This window comes from Gopherus flavomarginatus, chromosome 12 (assembly GCF_025201925.1).
Source record: "Gopherus flavomarginatus isolate rGopFla2 chromosome 12, rGopFla2.mat.asm, whole genome shotgun sequence".
Lineage (NCBI taxonomy): Eukaryota > Metazoa > Chordata > Testudines > Testudinidae > Gopherus > Gopherus flavomarginatus.
In genome coordinates, this window is record NC_066628.1 from 38,285,164 (window position 1) to 38,307,918 (window position 22,755).

Below are 22,755 nucleotides of genomic sequence, written 5' to 3' on the forward strand. Positions count from 1 at the left end.
CGAAAATGTTACAGAAATCCTGAGGATTCCAAGTTGCAAAGACATTTTCCCACTTCTAGAGGCAAGAAAAATCACAGAATGGAAACAATTTCTGGACTCACAGCACACAGAAAATAACTTTGATTTTACAGAAAATAGCGCTTACCATGGTCACTAAGAAATAGACAGTGACAGTTTGAAGCTTTTCAGTCTAGAGAAACAAAATTGGAAAGTGATATCATGATTTCATTTACTAAGATAGGTACAGAACTTAGACACTGTTCAGCGTTCTTCTTACAATGATGGTGTGATGTGTGTCGAAGACATGAGAAAATCATGGCAGACCAATAACGTACTTTTCTTGGTCTTACAAACTGAGGCGTAGGTTGGAAGGGTAAAGTTCAATGTTTGGAAAAAATAGTTGACTGACAGAATACAGCTGGCTATGTAAATCTGTACTGGGATAGAATCCAGAGCAGGAGAAATATTGCAACACGGCTCAGGGAAATTGAGTCTACAGAATCTGATCCCTGATATATAAGGAAGGCAAAACCAAACAAGAATTACCAAGTCGCTCCTCACTCTTCCCTGCCCCCCCTCCCTTACCTCACTTTGCTGTAACACTGGCTAATAACATGGATTCCCTTTACGCAGGCTAAGCAGAGGTATTTCCCTTTGAAGAGGTGTTTTTTTTGGAGGAAACAAAAAAAGAAAGAAGTTCAGATGAAATGCAAATCAAGGGCCAAATTCCTGAGTATTCTTGGACAACTTTTCAGTGCTTTGGCAACACAATGCAGCTTAACAGGCCAATTAAAAAGTGGATAGGAGGCTGGTAGAGATATGAATCTTGCCCTGGACTTTGATCTTTTAGAGCTCATTTTAATGTGACACCTGTTCAACATGTGATGAGCACAAAAGCAATTTTAAACATCCTCTCATTTGTGCAGATGTAACAAACTATTTTACATCTGGTGCCTCCAACCATACATTGCTCTGGATTCTGCTTTCAAACCAGGGCCATAAAGTCTGGAGAAGACCTACAGTGCAGGTTCTACCCTTTCACATCAGTGGCAGTAATTGTGGAGTTACTCCTGATTTGCGCTGGTATGAGTGAGAGAAGAGTCACTCACTCACTTTAGAATCATCAGCTGCCTCAACTTTTCAATCTCCACAATATTTCCTACTATTAAAAATAATAGAGGTTTGTTTCCTTACCACTGAGAGGATGGACATCAGTATAAATTGTATCTCCACTTTCAATGGGTCTTTCCAATTTTTCTTGGGTATTGTACGTAGTGGGGGTGGCTTTTCAGAGGAGATGTTCAGATACTGAATAACGTCATCGTACATACAGAGCTGTTCTGGGGCAGCACCTGTGGAAATAAAATGAAAGTCTGGCTACATCCAAATTCATTTTATCAAAACAATACCAGGCAGGATCTCATCACACAGCCAGCCTATGGAATATGAATACATCAGAGGATAAAAGGCATTGGGCTGCATCTTCTAGGAAATCACTGTCAGATCTTTGACCCCTTTCACACTGGTGGGAGTAGAGTGCCTGTCTTAATCTTCCTCATCCATGTATGAGAATATAAATTCCTCATGGGTAATCCGGTTGGTTTTTCTCTTATCCTACTACAATTTAACTTACCTGTTGCCATAGACAAAGTGAGAATAGCTAAGAATGCTTCCCACGTCATTCCTGTTTTCCTAATAAAGCAAATGATACAGCTGATGCTACAGCTGGTTGCCAGTGGCTATCAGATGAGGTGTAGCTGGTGCTTTGATATTAATCCGTGTAGGGAGGAAGCTTATATAATTGAAGCCTTTTTTTTTTTTAATGAAGAATTCAGTGATAATGGTGCAATGCACTCAGCTGGCTCTTGGGATTAGCTCGTGAATTTACCGTTAATGGATCTGATGTTATGGGACCAATACTGTGGTAGAAATAATTTGCTTTAACCCCATAGTCCCCTGCTGAAAGGTATTGCTTGTTGTTGGGATTTATTTACACAAAATAAATCGGGGCTCTTTTGTCTTTAAATTTGTCCAAAGTGGGTCTTGCTGCTTATTGGACAGCCTTACCGCTGCACTCTGGCAGAGAGGAAGTGACCCCTGGGCTTCCATATCTCACGTAAGCTCCCTAAGAACTAAGGATGGCTGTCTTGTGAATGGAGTCCTTTGAAAATGCTTGGGAACAAAATGTGCTGGGTTAAACATGTTTTGTTTGATCTGAAATCAACTTTTTTGATTCACTGAACTTTTTCATGACTTTCAGATTGTTTTGAAACCCGCCCATTTTATCTTTTCAGCACTGCCAGCCAGCCGAATAGTCAATCATTTGCTGTAAAAGCGTCACCTAGCCCAAAAGTTGTATGAAGTTAACAAACTACCTTCCTGGTAAGAAAGTTACATGGTCTCTCAGTGCTGGCAGCAGTTTCTCCACCTTAGTTCCCCCTGCTTAAAGTGCTGGCTGTGTCCTGACGTCCATTCTTCACCACTCTCTGCACTGTTTAGATCCCATACGATTGGCGCCTTCACAACTGCCCAGCCCTGCTTTACACGGTGCAGCTCTAAAGCTCAATCTTTCTGACTTCAGATTCTCTGCACCTCCAACTTCTGTGCTTTGCAGGCTATACAAAGCTTAGGAACCCCAGAGGCTCATGACTCCAGATCCCTCTTATAACACACATCCTGTTGAAAACTAAAAAGATGTGGAAAGAGGAGCTCTTAGGTAGTGTGGAGAAAGAGAGGCTAGACTGGTAGTTAGCGAGATTTTGCAAAGCTCTCCCTTGCCTGCCATGGTCCCCCTGACTGTCTCTGCATTCTCTGGTTTGTTGTTTGATGTGGAAGATCCTTCCATGCTGAGCACGGCTGCTCCTTCACTAGTTTCTTATCTAGCAAACACAGCTGGCTCATATGCCTGTATGTCTGAGATTCAACTGGCTGTGTGTGTATATATGTAAATATACAGTGTGTGGGGTGTAAGTGCCACAGTGGAGTCAGGCTCTAGGGCACCCTCTGTATCATTCCCGCTTTCCCGCAGTCCTCTGATTTGTAACCCATGGAGCCAAATCCTGCTCTTGTTAGAGCCTGGCAAAGCTCCCCAAGGGTGGAGACTCCACCCCCAGAACGTCCAGCTCCCTGTCCCAGCTAGATCATGGAGGCTGAATGATCTCACTGAACCCAGCTGCAGCAGAGGAGGGGTACAGGTCACCTGGGGAGAGGGGTTCCCCTCCCCAGCTCAGCCCCTCTCTGCGCAGTCTGGCCAGCCCTTCATGGGCCGGTGTTGGGATGAGTCTTGGTGTCCAGCCAGGGGTGTCTTCCCCTGTAGAGGCTGATCTAAAGCAGGGGGAGTTGGGACCAGCCTTTTCTGCTCTCCCCCATGGCCTGGGTGCCTTGGAAAGATGAAACTAGCCAAACAGCCCATGCATGGCTATGGTTAAACTGAGTGTTGCTGGAAAGGCGGGTGAGACCCAGGAGCGCCATAAACCAGAACATCATGGGCCAAATTCCACCCCTACTGCATTCCCCTCCTCCCGGGAGTCAGTGTGGTAACGACCAAGGAGTAAATTTGCTGGGCTAGGATTGTACAACCTTACCCAGCAGAGATCCTGGCAAAAGCCCACTCATCAGAATCAGATCTCCCGGGGTGCATGTGTTGAATAGCGACACCCCCCCACACAACAGCTTTGTGGAGAACAAACCCTGAGCCATGTGGTTAAAAGGGCAGGTTGGCTTTCAGAGGCTCTGGTTGCCTGGTGCACAGGTGCTGGAACTAGGGGTGTTGCTGCACCCCCTGGCTTGAAGTGTTTCCATGTTTATTATCTTTCTTTTTTTAAAACCTTTTGTCATCCTTGCAAAACTGTAATGAAAACAAACCAACCCATTCACGAACTTTCCTTACCTGCTCCTACCAGTGTTCATGATGAAAAAACTGAGAGTATTGTACTTGCCCATCCACCCCCCCTGCCCCCACAAGGCAAATGTAGGTGTGCAGAATTTTGTGTGGCTGCTTTATTGCCATTTCCACATTAACGAGGAGACTGAAAATATTGTCAACTATAAGTAGCATACTTGCTACCATTGGGTCTAATGATGGTCTGAGGGGGGGCGGGAATGGGTACTGCAGTGTTGCCCTGTGTGAACATAAGAATGTTCTTACTGGGTCAGACCAAAGATCCATCAAGCCCTGTATCCCGTCTACTGACAGTGGCCGATACCAGGTGCCCTAGAGGGAGTGAACCTAAGAGGTAATGATCTCTCTCCTGCCATCCATCTCCACCCTCTGATAAACAGAGGCTAGAGACACCATTCGTTATCCATCCTGGCTAATAGCCTTTGATGGACTTAACCTCCATGAATTTATCTAGTTCTCTTTTAAACCCTCTTATAGTCCTAGCCTTCACAACCTCCTCAGGCAAGGAGTTCCATAAGTTGACTGTACGCTGTGTGAAGAAGAACTTCCTTTTATTTGGTGGCCCCTAGTTCTTATATTATGGGAACAAGTAAATAACTTTTACTTATTTACATTCTCCACATCACTCATGATTTTATATACCTCTATCATATCCCCCCTTAGTTTTCTCCTTTCCAAGCTGAAAATTCCTAGCCTCTTTAATCTCTTCTCATATGGGACTCGTTCCAAACCCCTGATCATTTTAGTTGCCTTTCTCTGAACCTTATCTAGTGCTAGTATATCTTTTTCGAGATGAGGAGACCACATCTGTTCGCAGTATTCAAGATGTGGGCGTACCATGGATTTATATAAGGGCAGTAAGATGTTCTCTGTCTTATTCTCTATCCCCTTTTTAATGATTCTTAACATCCTGTTTGCTTTTTTGACCGCTGCTGCACACTGCGTGGACATCTTCAGAGAACTATCCACGATGACTCCAAGATCTTTTTCCTGATTAATTGTAGCTAAATTAGCCCTCATCATGGTGTATGTATAGTTGGGGTTATTTTTTCCAATGTGCATTACTTTACATATATCCACATGAAATTTCATTTGCCATTTTGTTGCCCAATCACTTAGTTTTGTGAGATCTTTCTGAAATACTTCACAGTCTTCTTTGGTCTTAATTATCTTGAGCAGTTTAGTATCATCTGCAAATTTTGCCACCTCACTTTTTACCCCTTTCTCCAGATCATTTATAAATAAGTTGAATAGGATTCGCCCTTTGGGAACACCACTAGTTACTCCTCTCCAGTCTCAAAATTTACCATTTATTCCTACCCTTTGTTCCCTGTCTTTTAAACAGTTCTCAGTCTATGAAAGGACCTTCCCTCTTATCCCATAACAATTGGAACTGGGAGCTCTCTGAAATTACTGGGGGTTGTTCTATCAGCTCTTCTGCTCCACCTGTACAGGTTGACCTTCTTGTCAGAGAAGCCCCCATCCTCGGCTATTGATTGGGTTTATTACAAGACTGCAGTTGCTAAGGCTGGCATGGTGGATGAGTTTGAAAGGAAGGTGAGAGTCTCGTCCTCAATTGGATGTTGCCGCTGTTTTGAAACCCAAGTGGAGACTGCTCATATCTGATTTACAAGACACAGAACTATGAACTTTTTCTCTGGCAGACTGGGTGCTAGGAGAGATTATTAGGAGGTATTGGCTCAGGTCCTGTGCTGTGATATGTAGCTGCTTTCAGGACCGGTGCCAGGGTTTCTCGCGCCCTAGGTGCACGGCCATTTCGCTGCCCCCCCGTGCTGATCCCACGGCTCCGGTGGAGTTGCCGCAGGCATTCCTGGTGAGGGTCCGTTGGTCCGCTGCTCTGCTGGAGCTGCCGCAGGCATGCCTGCGGGAGGTCCACCAGAGCCGCGGGAGCAGCCGACCATCCGCAGGCATGCCTGCGGCAGCTCCACCGGAGTCGCAGACCAACGGACCCTCTGCAGGTATGCCTGCGGCAGCTCCCCCGGAGCCGCCTGCTGCCCCCCTGGCAAAATGCCGCCCCCTCAATAATCCCAGCGCCCTAGGCGATTGCCTAGGCTGCCTAAATGGTAGCGCCGGCCCTGGTTGCTTTACATCACACGGCTAGCACAAAACAGCCGAAAAGTTGGCATAGCTAACCATAGGAGGGGTCATTTTAGTGGAGGGTGATCCTCCAGTGGCATAAAGCTCACGCTTTTTCTCTTACAACCTGTACAGGTTTTCCCGGCTGTAGGTGTAGAAATGGCCTGAGGAAGGAGAATATAATCAGAGCTTCCCTATTCTCTGCTGATTCCCAACTGCCAAAGAGCACTAGTCTGGCTATTGGGGAAATATTCGCTCTGGGAGCATGCATGGCTTCAACAGAATTGAGAAGTAACACATTTAGAATTTATTTTTTGAATGTACAGTACAATGCACTAAAAGTTCCTGAGCCTGTGGTTTCTCTTTGATATTTGAAGAGGTATAGAAGAATTCTCACTTGAAGTCTGCTGGTGGTTTTGTGCTGAGGTGCAGGAGCTGCGAGTCTGGGTTTGTGCATATAGGCAGCTTTTGAGCAAGAATAGTTCTCTTTACCTATACAGGACCACACTCGGGGGTTTAGAGTCCGGGACTGGATTGCAGTTCTGCTTGCTCTTCTGGTGTAATAAACTGGAAATTAGTATAAGACAAAGGCAGCCAAATTCTGATCAACTGAGGAGCATATTGGCATCTTGTCAGCAGCCCAAAGGATGCACTTAAGTTGCATAAAATAGGCCTGACTCCTTTTTAATGTGGAGTTGGAGTTCTTGGAGCCTGCAGGGGTCAAGATGGAGCATTGCACAGTGGGACTTCTATTCTATGGGCTCCTCCTCTGTGCGAAAGAGGAAGGTGGGTGTAACATAAACACCAGGGGTTCTACTCAGGTCATTGATGTTGTCTTTAGCCAGAGAATTTGTCAGCCTCAAGAGCCTGTACCTGTTTTATTTAAAGCAGATGCTATTTTAAGGTCCGTGCCTCTTTAAGGAAGATTTAAGATGAGAATGGTGACTCCTTTTCCATGGTTAAAGTGAAATAGGATGAGAGTCACAGCTTCACTGCCAGAAACAATCTAGGATTAATGTGCTCACCAAATCCTTCGTTCTCTTGCAGGCTAAGGGTACGTCTACACTACGGGATTATTCCGATTTTACATAAACCGGTTTTATAAAACAGATTGTATAAAGTCGAGTGCACATGGCCACACTAAGCACATTAATTAGATGGTGTGCGTCCATGGTCCAAGGCTAGCGCCAATTTCCGGAGCGTTGCACTGTGGGTAGCTATTCCGTAGTTATCCCATAGGTCCTGCAGTCTCCCCAACCCCTTGGAATTCTGGGTTGAGATCCCAGTGCCTGATGGGGCAAAAAATCATTGTTGCGGGTGGTTCTGGGGAAATGTCGTCAATCATTCCTTCCTCCGGGAAAACAACGGCAGACAATCATTTCGCGCCCTTTTTCCCTGGATTGCCCTGGCAGATGCCATAGCACAGCAACCATGGAGCCCGTTCAGCTTTTTTTTTTTACTGTCACCATATGTGTACTGGATGCTGCTAACAGAGGCGTTACTGCAGCGCTACACAGCAGCATTCGTTTGCTTTTGCATGATAGCAGAGACGGTTATCAGTCGTTCTGTACCGTCTGCTGCTATCATGGGTGCCCCTGGCTGAGGTAGGCTAGGGGCGCAAAGGCAAAACTGGGAATGACTCCCCGAGTCAATCCCTCCTTTGTGGTTTCTAAAAATAGTCAGTCCTGCCTAGAATATGGGGCAAGTGTACTAGAGAAGCAGTGTATCAGAGAGCACAGCTGCTCCGTGTCAGATCCCCAGAAATGATGAGCTACATGCCATTCACAGGGGGTGCCCCTGCAACAACCCCACCCATTGCTTCCCTCCTCCCCCAACTTTCCTGGGCTACCGTGGCAGTGTCCCCCCTATTTGTGTCATGAAGTTATAAAGAATGCAGGAATAAGAAACAGTGACTTGTTAATGAGATAAAATGAGGGGGAGGCAGCCTCCCAGTGCTATGACAGTCCAGGCAGGACATTAAGCAGTGCGGAGGAGAGGAGCCCAGCATCCCGCTGCTATGATAGTCCAGGCAGTACAGAATCTTTTCTTTGCACAGGAAAGGGAGGGGGCTGATGGAGCTCAGACCCCAGTTGCTATGATGAGGTCAGTTACCAGCCGTTCTATCCCATCTACTGGGAATGACCAGGAATCATTCCTATTTTACCCAGGCGCCCCCAGCCAGCCTCACCTGAGGCCAGCCAGGAGCACTCATGGGCTGATGGTGACAACAGATATCAGTCCTATTGTACCGTCTGCCACCAGGGAGGGGAGAGGAGCAGATACTGCTCTTCACTGCTGCAGCATCGCGTCTACCACCAGCATTCAGTAGACATAGGGTGATGTTGAAAAAAGTCAAGAAACGATGTCTTTCCCTTTTCTTTCATGTGGTGTGGGGAGTAATTTGACGAGCTATACCCTGAACCACGCTGGACAATGTGTTTGAACCTACAGGCACTGGGAATTCAGCCAAGAATGCAAATACTTTTCGGAGACTGCTGTGGACTGTGGGATAGCTGGAGTCCTCAGTACCCCCTCCCTCCCTCCATGAGCATCCATTTGATTCTTTGGCTTTCCGTTACGCTTGTCATGCAGCACTGTGTAGCCTGGAGATTTTTTTCAAACGCTTTGGCATTTCGTCTTCTGTAACGGAGCTCTGATAGAACAGATTTGTCTCCCCATACAGCGATCAGATCCAGTATCTCCTGTACGGTCCATGCTGGAGCTCTTTTTGGATTTGGGACTGCATCGCCACCCGTGCTAATCAGAGCTCCACGCTGGGCAAACAGGAAATGTAATTCAAAAGTTCGCGGGGCTTTTCCTGTTTACCTGGCCACTGCATCCGAGTTCAGATTACTGTCCAGAGCGGTCACAGTGGTGCACTGTGGGATACCACCCGGAGGCCAATACCGTCAATTTGCGGCCACACTAACCCTAATCCGATATGGTAATACCAATTTTAGCACTACTCTTTTCGTTGGGGAGGAGTACAGAAACCGATTTAAAGAGCCCTTTATATCGATATAAAGGGCCTCGTAGTGTGGACGGGTGCGCAGTTAAATTGGTTTAATGCTGCTAAAATTGGTTTAAATGCGTCGTGCAGACCAGGCCTCAGGGTGCTGCTGAATATGTGCAGGCCTCTAAATCCCGTATTGTGCAGTCTTTAGAAAGAGGTAGGTTTGATGGTTTCTACCCTGTGAATTTCATGTTTAAGGCAGCTTGGCATGCAACCTTGTTTTAATTTCTAATTGTACATCTAGTTTAAGTTGAATTCTTGCTTACATCTGACTTTAACATTTTCTTGTCTCTCCACCCACTTCAAGCTTGAGAAGTTCAGAACCATGATTCCATTCGATCAGATGACATTTGAGGACTTGAATAAGGTCTTTCCTGAAACGAAACTGGACAAGGAGAAGTATCCATATTGGCCCCACAAACCCACTGAAGACCTGTAAATCTGTCTGAAAGTAGTTTCTGGTAACTGTCAAATTCTCTAGAAACTTTTAAATAAAGTAATTGTACAGGGCTTCAGCAATGTGTCTCGTCTTGGTTTCAAAACCAAAAGATTAAATCCACTAGGAGGTTTTTTTTTGTTTTTTTGTTTTTGTTTTTTAAAGTGAGTGACAAATGCCCTGAAATAAGCAGGCAATTGGTTTTGGAGGCTCTGCACTTTACAGGGTGGGGATAGTTCCTGAAGGACAGGATTGCGTCTTCCAAGCAGGATGCCAAGGTTTAGTGTTTGTAGAATACTCTTCCTGTTCTTGCTGTTCAGGTTAACCCAGGGGTCAGCAACCTTTCAGAAGTGCTGTGCCGAGTCTTCATTTATTCACTCTAATTTAAGGTTTTGTGTGCCAGTAATACATGTTAACGTTTTTTAGAAGGTCTCTTTCTATAAGTCTATAATATATAACTAAACTATTGTTGTATGTAAAGTAAATAAGGTTTTTAAAATGTTTAAGAAGCTTCATTTAAAATTAAATTAAAGTGCAGAGCCCCCCAGACTGGTGGCCAGAACCCAGGCAGTGTGAGTGCCACTGAAAATCAGCTTGTGTGCCGGCTTTGGCACACGTGCCATAGCTTGCCTACCCCTGGGTTAAACCCAAGGTGATTTGGGTGACTGAGATAACTGTCCAGCCACACAAATGATCAGCCCAGTTTAACTTTCAGCCCTTTTCTGTATTACACGTGCAAACATCTCTCTGTAGCCTGTCCATGATACGCTCATTGGATCTGGTTACAAACCTGGCAAAGCCTACAGCAGTTTCCTTCCCCCACAGCTTAAATGTGCCAGCTGCACTTGTACCTTGGCAACTATTATGTAGCTGTGCAATTATGCCATGCTGCCTCAGCAGGGGGTAGGAGAGGGACATCCTGGCTATAGTGGGAGGGATGTGGCTTGTCCTGTGACTGGCACTAACTGGTTGGGATTTGTGCTATGGTAAATATATCTTTTCCTCTGGAGATGATTATTCTCCTATAAACTTGAATCCTGGGCAGTAGTTGACGGTAGGGAGCCCACCCTGGCCTGTTCTCTCCTTTGAGTTGATAGTGGTAGCCTGGACTCCAATCACAGTTGGAGGAGCCTGTCTCATCCCGTCAACCAGCACTAATCTAGTCCATTGTGCTATTTCATGTTTGCTTTGTTCCCCCTAGATCTCCATGTGTCGTTCAGCACTTTTGACAGGTACAGCTAAGATGACTTATACCTACTCCAGTAATTCCCTGTCAGCTGGAACACTAGCTCCATGAATGTATTTTATTCAGGTAACTTATTTGCTGATGGGATGCCTTAGGTGTACATGTTGCATTACAAAGCACATGCAAGAACAAGGCTCCTGCCCTGCAGAGCTTGCACAGTTATTCAGACATGCAGTACACGACTTAATTCAAGCATAAGAAGCAGGAAAACCTTGTTAGGGAGGAGGTTGAGGCAAGCAAGTATTAGAAAAGGCAATTGGCCCACATTTAACTGCTCCATTGTACAATAATGATGATGCTAAACAGTAGTGATAAAAGCAAATGGCTGCAGAAAAGCACCTTATCCAGAATAAGCAGAGCCAACTCGCACTCCTGTAGCTCTGCCTGGGTCCCAATTTGCTGCCCTTCTGCATTGATTCTTTCCTTAAGCATGGGTAGTTCTGTATTTCCCTTTCCAAGTCGGCTTGAATCCCTCCTCTCCTCTTGTCCCCTGACCACCTCAGTCAGCGAATCTTCTACAATGGACAGAACAGCAGCCAAATGTAAATATACATTAGAAGAAATTGTGGACAAGAGCAGAGGCCTGCATGATGCTAAACTTGACTTTATTTGCTTGGTAGAAAAATGTATGAAGTTTTAATAAAAACTATCAGAAAATCTCAGGGACTGTTCTCACTAAATGGGCTTGTGGGGCTGGCTCTTTTGTATAAATATGTTGCCTGTATATATTTGATTTGTATAATATATGCACCATAATGATGTTGAGAGGTAGGTGTCTTAACTGTGTGTGAATTTGTGATCAAATGTGGCCTGAACCACAGTGGACTTGGGTTCTAAGCCTGCTAGCATGATTGATTTCCAGAGATAAGGGGCTCCCTATCCACAGAACCCTGTTACTAGATACAGAGTATTCAAATGTAGGTAACCAAACACTAACCATGCTTGCTTAGGAGGTTTCCGGATGCTGTTCTAGCTTGCTTGCGGCATCTCAGCAGTTTGATAGCCTTGAGTAAAGGGTGTAGGGTTTTCTTCTTCAGCTGCATTAACAGGCAGGTCTCCAATACACCCATAATCATTAGGACAAAGATACCTATGAAAAACATCACTGCAAAACAAGATGAAGAGGATCTGATTGATAAACTCTCTGCCTTACTTCCTCTAGATCCATAATTCTATCTAGTGTGGGCTTCTGCTTAATAGAAGGAATGTAGTGCCCCAAGTCCAGAAACTGCTCTGAATAGGGATTTGTAGTATTACAGCTCTCGTGCAGTGGCTAGGTGTTCCTCTACTAACTCTCTTAAAAAGCGGCATGTTTGAACTCAGCTCTATTCCTTACACCCAGTGCATGTCTAATATAAAGTGAGTTTTACTCAATCAAGACAAGTACCTATTATGGGTGGGTCATCGGAAGAAGTGGGAATAATGTCCTTAAGAATCAGAGCTAACACAGACTCTCCAATGATGAGTGACAGCTGGAAGCTGATCTTGTCCTCATAAGAGCTGCTGCTGAACAAAATCGTCATATCCAATAAGTAGAGAGCACATGATGGGAAGATAAGGTTCAAAACGTATAAAATGGGTCGTCTCTTCATGGAGATCTGGAAGGATCAAGGCAAACATGACATAACAGAATGGCCTGGGTTAGTGCTGGTCCCGATGGGACAAGACAGACTCTTCCTCCAAGTATGGAGGAAGTATGGTTGGAGTCCAAGCTATCAACTCAAAGGAGGGAACAGGCCCCAGTGGGCTTCCTATGCTTTAGGGCATCCCAAGCTTCAAGTGCCAGCCATAAACACTCGCCCTCATCCTGACCCCAGCTTTCTTTCCTTGTTTTCTTACCTTCATTTCCTGCTCGCTCCCTACCCTCTAACCTCAAGTTCCCCTACTCTCATAGTCTGACCCTTCTTCCACCTGTCCTGCTAATTCTGTCTTACCTGCCCATCTCTTTCTACCACCTACTTCCAGACACTTCATCTGGCCCCCTTTGCCCTCATTTTGGGTTGAGCCCTATGATGTTCTATGCACTCTTGCTATTTTCCTACTGGTATTCTTTGTATGAATATTCATGCACATCTGCCTGTTGAATACATATGCCCTCACCTCTTTTTCTTTTCCTTCTACTCCCCTTAAGACACCCATTCAAAATGGAGCGGACAAAAAGGTCCAATTAGTGCAGTAAGCTGGCACAAAGTGGCCTATACTAGATGCCTCAAAGGAAGATGAAACTGCCTTAGCCCACATCCTCAGCTGGTATAAATCAATGCAGCTCCAGTGAGGTCAATGGAGGTATAGCAGTTGGTACCTATGGAGGATCTGGCTCCATCATGAAGAAATTTTTTTGTTACAAGCTATGAAGGAATCCAGTGACTTGCCAGCATTAATGTCTGACCCCATATGCTCCTATAAGAGCTGTACTGTCAAAGCTCATTTTACTAAAGCATTATCTGTCTTGCACAATAGATTGCTTTGGTTCCACCTTCTTTTCGTCCTTGCTCGGAATGTGGCAGTAGAACTGGTACCATGAGTTGTCTTGGGCACGTGCTGCTGGGATTTGTGAGACTGCTGTAATTCTCCCATGTAGACACGGGAGTTGCCTATTTCCCCCATGAACTCCTTGCAGAACAGAGCACTTGGCATGAGCAGCAGATTGTGCTCTTTCTTGATTTAGCTTTACGGATCTACATTGTAGGGGTCAGGCAGAGGGTGCAGAGGTGCCACATTCTGAGACCTCCGTTTAGAGGTATGTCACTTTGATTTTTATCAGATCATTCTGTTTTGAGATTTTAGACACCCACAAACTTGCTGAGGTAGGAAAATTAACTCTTGGGCATAAGTGAATAATATATATCTCCCTGGAGCTTTTGTTAAAATACCTATACTTATAAAGTGCTTTGCCTGGTGGGGAATGTGTATTTGTAATTGTGGGAGTTAGATTTTTAATGATGATTAGATTTTGCTTGGGTTGTGTTTTTAGTTTGTAGCTGAGCCCTGATGTTCGGGGGTGGTAGTGTTTATAATAAATCAATGAATGAAATACACAGTGTGCGAAATTCACTGTTGATGCAATACCTCATAGGTGATCAAATTAGAGGCTTCCTCATTGTTCTGTAGTACGTCTGGTATAATGTTTATGTTTGTGAACTTCCATTCTCCATCGGTCAACTGATAAAATTTGCTGTTTTTATTCACCTCTTCTGTTGTCTGATTGGGCAGGAATATAATGTCTGTTGCTGTTTGAGGAAAGAAAGTGAAGACGCGGTGGTTTAAAGGTTGTTCCTTTCTCAGTACAGGGAGTTCAAATATACTGCCACAGTCTGGGTGTGTATTCAGAAGGAGAGAAGAGAAGGTTAAGACCCCCCACCCACCCACCCTTAGTGGGAAAATTACATCTCTTGCCCAAAACAGAAGTAGTTGTGTCCTTGGAGCTTGATTCTTACTCCAGGGTAAACCAGGGATGACTTCATTGAAATCAATAGAGTTATAACACTATGAGATCAGAATCCAGCCCACACGTCACTGCTTAAATGGAAACAGATGTCTGCTGACAGCAGGAGTTTCATAACTCCATTGGTCTTGGATACTTGGTTAAATTCTGTCTCCCATCTTATGGCCTTGATCCAAATCCTAATGAAGTCAGTGGGAGTCTTTCCACTGACTCGAATGAGCTTTAGATAAAGCACTTAGAGGAGCAGTTGGCAGTGGCTGTCTCTTTCCTGTGCTTCCATAAATACTTGGGAGTAGCTACTATCTGGGCCTCTTCTGCACAGACTCACTGCGGTGGCAACTGTGCAAATGGAGCATTTTCTTGAGAAAAATATCCGTCTAGATGCCGAGATGGCTAGCCCCCTTCCCTGAAATGTTTCATTCCTGGAGGTGAACTGGGTCTGTTTAATACTGGCATTCCTAGCAAAGAATTTGCTCTTCAGATTGAGACTGGCTGACTGGAAGAGCTGCTTTAGCCAAACACAAGTTATTGGACTCAATTCAGTGGTAACTGGGTGACATTGAATGGCCTGTGAGACACAGAAGGTCAGACTAGATGATCTAATGATCCCTTCTGGCTTTAAACTCCAGGAATGTCATGAACATTTGTTACCTTTAGTTTAATGAAGCCAATTGATTTTCAAGTGAAACTGAATTATTAGAATAGTTGTAGCTAAATGGACACCTGTGCTATGCAAACAATAAAAGATCATGCTTGAAAGTAAGTCTTGCCTCTCCATTTCTGCGCCTACCATGGGGATAAAATAAGAAAGCATGTGGCAGTCCAGACCCTAGATCTCTAGCCTGGAACTCAAATCTCTAAGTCTGAGTCCCATCCTGCAGCCCTTTCTCAGTCATGTGAGTAGTCCTCTCAACTTCAGCCCTTGGAATTCTATTTTGAATCTAGACCCTCATGCACATTTTAAGGACTAGACCTTGCAAACTCAACTAATCCCTATTGCAGTAAGTAGGACTAGTCATCTGACCAAGCTGACCACTCCTAGGAGTAAAGGCTTTGCAGAGGCAGAACCTGGATTCTTCCAGAGATAAACGTATAGGAGACTCTATAGGGGGAGATCATGCCATAGCCCAGTTTTCCTCTTGCATTGTAATTTTTTTAACACAATGGACACTGTTGAGTAGTGAACATAAAAATTCAATTGCAGATCAGACCTGTGATCCAACTAGTCCATTGTCTTGTGGACAGTGGCCAGCACCAGCAAATCCAGTCTGGTTGTAGTAAAAGTGAATAAGAATAGACATACCTTGTACTATGTCTGAGAAGAGGGTTATGTTGCACGTCTGGGTGTCAAATGGAAACTTGTGCATCTTCAAGTTGCATGCTATGGTGACACGGTGCTCTTGGATTATGGTAATGATGCCGTTGTGAGTGATGGACAGATAGGGCCTGTTGAGGAATTTCTCTTCATCCACACTGAAGGAACCAATGTTCCAAAACAAAGAAAAGTAAAATGACAAAACGCTTGTTGCAGATAGAAGACAATATTTTATTTGCAAACTCACTGTTAGTCTGGCTTTGAATGGTCAGTGAACCTTACTACATAAAACAGGAAGCAGAAGAGAGAGGGTGAGTGACAGCAAGTAACAAGGGATGAGAGATTTAAAACAAACAGGGGAGGACAAAAAAGCTGTGGGAGGAGATAGGAGAGACGGGAAGAGAGAATGCAAGCAGAGAATGTCTGGGGCTCAGAGAAGGGCTGATAAACCCCCATCTACACCAAGACTTGCCGTGCACCCAATTAACATGCTAGATGAGACAAGAAAGACATTCAAGGACATATGACCCACTTGCCCCATTGGACCAGGGACTGTTGACCTAATTCTGATCTCACACTGCTTCCACCCTCTAACTATTGACTTCAGCTGAATTTCTACCATATAAGTGAGAGCAGAATCAGGCCCTATGTCTTATTTGTGTCTTGTGCAGTGCTGAGCACACAGCTGCTTCTTAACAAATAATATTTAATCATTTACGGACAATACCAAGTATCATAATACAGTGGGCATCTCCTGGACCTCCAGAATCAACAGTGACAGGACCCACTAAGATATGCTGTTGGAGTCTGTCTCCTTTTGATTGGCTTCCCTATCTGTCAGATTTCGCATAGCCTGCACATGCTCTACTAGTGCCCCCTCACTCAGGGACTAAAAAACCCACAGTTTTATTTAATGAATATTTTCTTATTGTCATGAGATCAGTTTGTTTGTTTGATTGATTCTTAGCTATTCCACCCTCTGCCCCTACCTCCCCTCCCCCCCGCAATTCGTCCTGCAAAACCTTTGCTTATGTGAGTAATCCTCACTCAGATGCGTTAGTCCCACTGCTCTCAGTGGCACCAATCATGTCCCTTGTAATTATACCTCCTACGGAAGCAAGTTGAAATCAGCCAGGGAGAGTCTTACTGTTCATAAATGATGATATACGGAGACCAAAATGTATCCACTGGCAGTTTGAGCTTGGAAATGTTACAGAAATCCTGAGGATTCCAAGTCACAAAGACATTTTCCCACTCCTAGAGGGAAAAAAAATCACAGAATGGAAACAATTTCTGGACTCTCAGCACAAACAAAATAGCTTTGGTTTTACAGAGAAAGGCTCCTACCATATACACAAAGAAACAGACCGTGACAGTTTGAAGCTTTTCAGTCTAGAGAAACAAAATGGGAAAGTGATTATCATGATTTCATTAACTAAGATAGGTACAGAACACACAGGCTGTTCATCATTTTTCTTACAATGATGGCGTGATGGTTGTCCGAGATACGAGAAAATCAGGGCAGACCAAGAACGTACTTTTCTTGGTCTTACAAAACGGAGGCATAGGTTGGAAGGGTAAAGTTCAATGTCTGGAAAGAGCAGTTGCCTGATAGAATACACCTGGCTATGTAAATCTGTGCTGGGACAGGATCCAGAGCAGGAGAAAAATTGCAACACGGCTCAGGAAAATTGAATCTACCGAATCTGATCCCTGATATATAAGGAAGGCAAAACCAAACAATAATTACCAAGTCTCTCCTCACTCTCCCCTCACCCTCCCCACTCCTCTTTGCTGTAACACCGGCTAATAACATGGGTTCCCTTTACCCAGGCTAAGCAGAGATGTTTCCCTTTTAAGAGGTTTTAGGGTTGTTTTTTTTTTTGGGAAGAAACTGAAAAAGAGAGAAGTTCAGATGAATACAAATCAAGGGCCAAATTCCTGAGTATTCTTGGACAACTTTTCAGTGCTTTGGCAACACAATGTAGCTTAACAGGCTAATTAAAAAGTTGATAGGAGGCTGCTAAAGAAATGAATCTTGCCCTGGACTTTGATCTTTTAGAGCTCATTTTAATGTGACACCTGTTCAACATGTGATGAGCACTAAAACAATTTTAAACAACCTTTTCATTTGTGCAGATGTGACAAACTATTTTACATCTGGCGCCTCCAACCATACATTGCTCTGGATTCTACTTTCAGATCAGAACCATGAAGTCTGGAGAAGAAGACCTACAGTGCAGGTTCTACCCTTTCACATCAGTGGCAGTAACTGTGGAGTGACTCCTGATTTGCACTGGTATGAGTGAGAGAAGAGTCACTCACTCATTTTAGAATCATCAGTTGCCTCAACTTTTCAATCTCCATAAGATTTCCTACTATAAAAAATAATCATGTTTGTTTCCTTACCACTGAGAGAATGGACATCAGTGCAAATTGTATCTTCACTTTCAATGGGTCTTTCCAGTTTTTCTTGGGTATTGTATGTAGTTGGGGTGCCTTTTCAGAAGAGATATTCAGATACTGAATAACGTCATTGTACTTACAGAGCTGTTCTGGGGCAGCACCTGGGGAAATAAAATGAAAGCCTGGTTACATCCAAATTCATTTTATCAGAACAATACCAGGCAGGATCTCGGCATACATCACACAGCCAGCCTATGGAATATGAATACATCAGAGGATAAAAGGCATTGGGCTGTATCTTCTAGGAAATCACTGTCAGATCTTTGACCCCTTTCACACTGGCGGGAGTAGAGTGCCTGTCTTAACCTTCCTCATCCATGTATGAGAATATAAATTCCTCATGGATAATCCGGTTGGTTTTTCCCTGATCCTACTACAATTTAACTTACCTGTTGCCATGGACAAAGTGAGAATAGCTAAGAATGCTTCCCACGTCATTCCTGTTTTCCTAATAAAGCAAATGGTACAGCTGATGCTACAGCTGGTTGCCAGTGGCTATCAGATGAGGTGTAGCTGGTGCTTTGATATTAATCAGTGTAGGGAGGAAGCTTATATAATTGAAGCCTTTTTCTTTTAATGAATAATTCAGTGATAATGGTGCAATGCACTCAGCTGGCTCTTGGGATCAGCTTGTCAAATTACCATTAATAGATTTGATGTATGATAGAAATAATTTGCTTTAACCTCATAGTCACCGTCCCCGCCCTCACAAAAAAAATATGCAGATAAAAAGGAAGGATTCAGCCTCACACCGCGTAATGCTAAAAGCTTTCGCCCTTTAAGGCCCAAATCTTGTGCAAGTTTATGCGTCAGGTTTAAATCTGATGCTACTCCACTGACCTGCCTGTGTTTTTGCTGGAAATTGAGTCACTCTCTGGCTTTTCACTGGTCTGACAGAGCAGCATTTGGGGCTACACAGCCCAATTAAGATTCTCTTTTATCTCTCTGCATTCCTGTCCTCACATGTAGGCTGTTCAGAAGAGGGGGCATGAGTGACCCTGTGGTAGAAATTCTCCATTTTCTAAACCATCAGTCCTTTCACTCATTCACTCCACCCTTAGCTCTTTTACCTTTTGTGGGCTGAGCAGACAATTTCAGCACCTAGACATCATTCCCTAGAACTTCCTAGCCCTAATTCCCAGTGAGGGTTTGTCACGTCCCTTTATGTCACTTTTCTTCAATAACCCTCCCCTCTAACTTCTACATGTCTGCTGTGGTTGATCCCCCCGGATGACTTTGGCAGAAGCTGATGAGCAGGGCTGGTGCTTGCATTTAGGTGGCCTAGGCAATCGCCTAGGGCGCCAGAATTATCAGTGGGCAGCATTTAGCCGGAGGGGGCGGCAGGCGGCTCCGCTGGACCTGCTGCAGTGGTACCTGCGGACAGTCAGCTGCTCGCCCGGCTCTGGTGGACCTACCGCAGGCACCACTGCGGCAGCTCCGCCGGAGCCGCGGGAGCAGCCAACCATTCGCAGGCAGGACAGCGGCAGCTCCACCGGAGTCGCGGGACCAGCGCGCGGGGCAGCGAAATTGCCATGCACCTAGGGCGCTCAAACCCCTAGCGCCGGTCCTGCTGATGAGGCAACAGCAGGATACAGTTTCAGCTCCAAAATCATTTAAGTCCATGGAGTTACATTAGGGGTGATTTGGCCTATGCATTATGTAGCCAATTGGTTCATTGTATCATTTAACTGTGTTATTTGTTGTCATCACGAACTCATCTGTTAGTCTATATGTAATCAATATGTAATCAATGTGTGAGAGATAGATTTAGGTTGTAGGTGTTAGGCCTGAATAAAGATATAGCAGACAAAACCAGGTATGCCAACCTGACCAAAGTCAGGCTAACAGAGGTTTTTGGGTAATCCCTGAGTGGAAAATGCTGAAAAAGCAGCATGTCTCACAAAGCACTGGGAAAAAGTGAGATGAGAGAGGCTGCATTCCTGGCATACTACCAGATGTGCTGTGTTAGGAGCAGCTCCTTCGAAGAACTGATAAGAGCCCTAGCTTCCCAACCTCCTTGTTTTCACTCCCTGGTTTTGTTCTTTGTTTGTTTTTAACTCCCCTACATTTCTAACTTTAGGCATGCATATATACTAAAGGTGTCTAGTTTCTAGCTGTTAGAAGACGGCGGTGGGTTGCTCAAGTGAATAATTTATGACGCGATGGAATTGTCTATATAGGCTTATACTAAGATGTAAAGGGGGGGGGGACTGGTTCTCTCTGGAGACGAGCTGCTCTGTATTGATGCATACACTTGTCAATAAAGAGCTTATGATCGGACCTTGCTGGTGTTGCCTGTCTCTCTTGTGGTCAGACAATGAACTTTGCCGTCTGGGTTAGAGTCCCCGACATAGGTATAGCTAGAGATACAAGTAGGATAGCATCATAGGAGTTTGAGCTTGACAAGTAGTTAAGAGTAATGAGTACAGGCCCACTGTCAAGGGGTGGGGGTGGGGGCAAAGGGGGCAATTGCCCAGGGGCCTGGGTGATTCAAAAAGATCTGAAAGCCCCTGGCCGCTGCTGCGGTAGCTGGGAGTCCCGGGCCCTTTTAAATCACCCAAGTGGGCCTCAGGGCACCTAAGCATTTGAGACCGCTCCAAGCCCCGTGCTTTTGGGGGGGGTGTGTGTCCCCCACGGGCTGGTGTTGGTGGTCCCAGAAGTGACAGATTAGTCACTTTCACCCTGGGTCCCCCCCGCCAGGGACGGCCCTGGTTCTGGGACCTAGAATTTCTGTCGGTGGGCCTGGATGACTCTGTATTGGGGATATAAGTAAAGCAAGGCTGTAATATGCAAGGCCTACAAGCTAAGGCTTGAAAGAGTTTAGCTTAACCATGCTAGGCCTCAGGCTTAAGGAGGCATGATATGAGTAGGTGACTTAAGACTAACCCTGTGCCAGTCAAATTACAAGATTATGTAAAGAATGTGCCGGTAGGTGATGGTCAGTAAAATATGCTGCTCTGTAGCAGTCTAGACCACAAGGGGACACCTGACTGTAAAGTTCTGCTTTTACCACAGGTTACCATGGGAACATGTTTACCTAGATACTAATGTGATGCTAATGAGACTAAGGGAAACAAAGGGGATGCCCTATGAAAAGTGGGGCACCTCAAAATGTATGGGGTGTGAAAGTACTGAAGATGTAATGGGGGTGAAGCTTGCTCTTGTCAAACCAGGAGTGGGAGGGAAGACAGCTGGTTGGCTGCATGGGCTGTAAATCACCCAGAGACAGGCGAGGGTCCTGCAAAAGATCCTGGTTAGGGAAGCCCATTATAAATCTCTTTTGCTTCCAAGCAACAGAGAGTTACAGGAGGGAAGAGCTGGTAATAGAACCTATGCCTGCTGGAAGCATGTCATAGAAGGTACACCCAGTGATGATCTGCCAAAATCTTAACTGGTTCCCTATAAAAAGTTCTGATTTAACGGGGAGGGGAAGTGGGGGGAGACATATTCATGGGGCTGGGGGCCCCTGCAGGGCCTGCATAAAATTGCTCCCCCCAGCAGCCCTGGAGCTCGCAGCCCCCCCTTTACCTTGCCTGCAGCTCAAAGCAGCAGGATGACTCAGGAGCTCAGCTGAGCTGCCTAGCTGGTGCCGGTGGCTGGCCATGCTGCAGCAGGGGGAAAACAGGGGAGAGGTCGGGGGAATCTCAGCCTCCCCAGCTGGGAAACCTGTGAGCAACAGGATGGTCCGGCCCGCGGACCAGAATTCTTTGCCCACCCCCTGGCCCTTTAACAACCGGTTCTCCATGGAGGTCTACTTTTAGCAACCAGTTCTTGGGAACTGGTGGGAACCGGCTCCAGCTCAGCACTGGGTACACCATCTATGACATTCTTTGGACATTCTTTCCAAAGTGTGTCTTGCTGCTTATCGGACAGCCTTGTCGTTGCACTCTGCCACCAGGGAATTGACCCTTGGTTTTCCATATCTCAGGTAAGTGTCTTAAGAACTAAAGATGGCTGTCTTTTGGCTGTCTTCTGAATGTAGCGCTTTGAAAATGCTTGGGAACAAAATGTTCTGAGTTGAACATGTTTTGTTTGCTTTGAAATAAACATTTTTGATTCACTGAAATTTTTCATGACTTTCAGATTTTAAAGAAAACCATTTTATCTTTTGAGCACTGCCAGCCAACTGAAAAGTCAATCACTTGCTGTAAAAACATCACCTACCTCTAAAGTTGTATGAAGTTAACAAACTACCTTCCTGGTAAGAAAGTTACATGGTTTCACATCAGTGCTGGCAGTTTATCCACCTTTGTTCCTCTGCTTAAAGTGCCGGCTGTGTCCTGACATCCATTCTTCACTGCTGGTCCACTCCCTGCACTGTTTAGGTTCCATACGCTTGGCGCATTCACTACTGCCCAGCTCTGCTTTACATGGTGCAGCTCCAAGCACCACCTTCCTGACTTCAGATTCCCTGCATCCCCAAATTCTGTGCTTTGCAGGCTATGCAAAGCTTAGGAACCCCAAGGTCATGACCCCAGATCCTTCTTATAAAACACACCCCATCGAAAAGTAAAAAGGTGTGGGAAGAGGAGTTCTCGAGAGAGGCTAGACTGGTAGTTAGCGAGACTTTGCAAAGCTCTCCCTTGCCTGCCATGGTCCCCCTGACTGTCTCTGCATTCTCTGGTTTGTTGTTTGATGTGGAAGATCCTTCCATGCTGAGCACGGCTGCTCCTTCACTAGTTTCTTATCTAGCAAACACAGCTGGATCCTATGCCTGTATGTCTGAGTATATATGTAAATATACAGTGTGTGGGGTGTAAGTGCCACAGTGGAGCCAGGCTCTAGGGCAGTCTTTGTAGCATTCTGCCCCCTCCCACTCCAAATTCTAGGTATTTG

General features: G+C 45.1%; 2 protein-coding genes across 3 annotated transcripts in view; one reads left to right on the forward strand and one right to left on the reverse strand.

Annotated features, from left to right (window-relative positions):
• The window catches only part of ATP5PD (ATP synthase peripheral stalk subunit d), a 40,477-nt gene extending 30,951 nt beyond the window's left edge, over window positions 1-9,526 (forward strand). Inside the window, exon 6 of one of the 2 annotated variants that reach the window (XM_050921084.1) lies at window positions 9,319-9,526. In XM_050921084.1, the coding sequence (XP_050777041.1) occupies window positions 9,319-9,450 (132 nt within the window). In that variant the 3' untranslated portion in view covers window positions 9,451-9,526. Of the gene's footprint in view, window positions 1-2,294; window positions 2,331-9,318 lie in introns of those variants that run through there. The other variant, XM_050921085.1, reaches the window with a different exon arrangement.
• On the reverse strand, window positions 1,258-17,883 carry LOC127033249 (5-hydroxytryptamine receptor 3A-like). Its single transcript, XM_050921079.1, has 8 exons — window positions 17,863-17,883; window positions 16,601-16,710; window positions 15,442-15,611; window positions 13,763-13,923; window positions 12,081-12,291; window positions 11,631-11,798; window positions 11,033-11,208; window positions 1,258-1,352 (listed from the first exon to the last, which is right to left on the reverse strand). The coding sequence occupies exons 1-8, from the start codon at window positions 17,878-17,880 to the stop codon at window positions 1,302-1,304; spliced, it is 1,065 nt and encodes a 354-aa protein (XP_050777036.1). The 5' UTR covers window positions 17,881-17,883; the 3' UTR covers window positions 1,258-1,301.
• Between the last annotated feature and the right edge of the window lie 4,872 nt (window positions 17,884-22,755).

Bases quoted from the DNA above. Each gene is read 5' to 3' on its own strand.
- LOC127033249 (XM_050921079.1), bottom strand. The intron at 11,799-12,080 runs GTACTTGTCTTG...CTTGTTTTGCAG, and splicing joins CGATGACCCACCCATAATAG to TGATGTTTTTCATAGGTATC. The intron at 1,353-11,032 runs GTGCTTTTCTGC...TTATTTCCACAG, and splicing joins CTCTGCTTATTCTGGATAAG to GTGCTGCCCCAGAACAGCTC.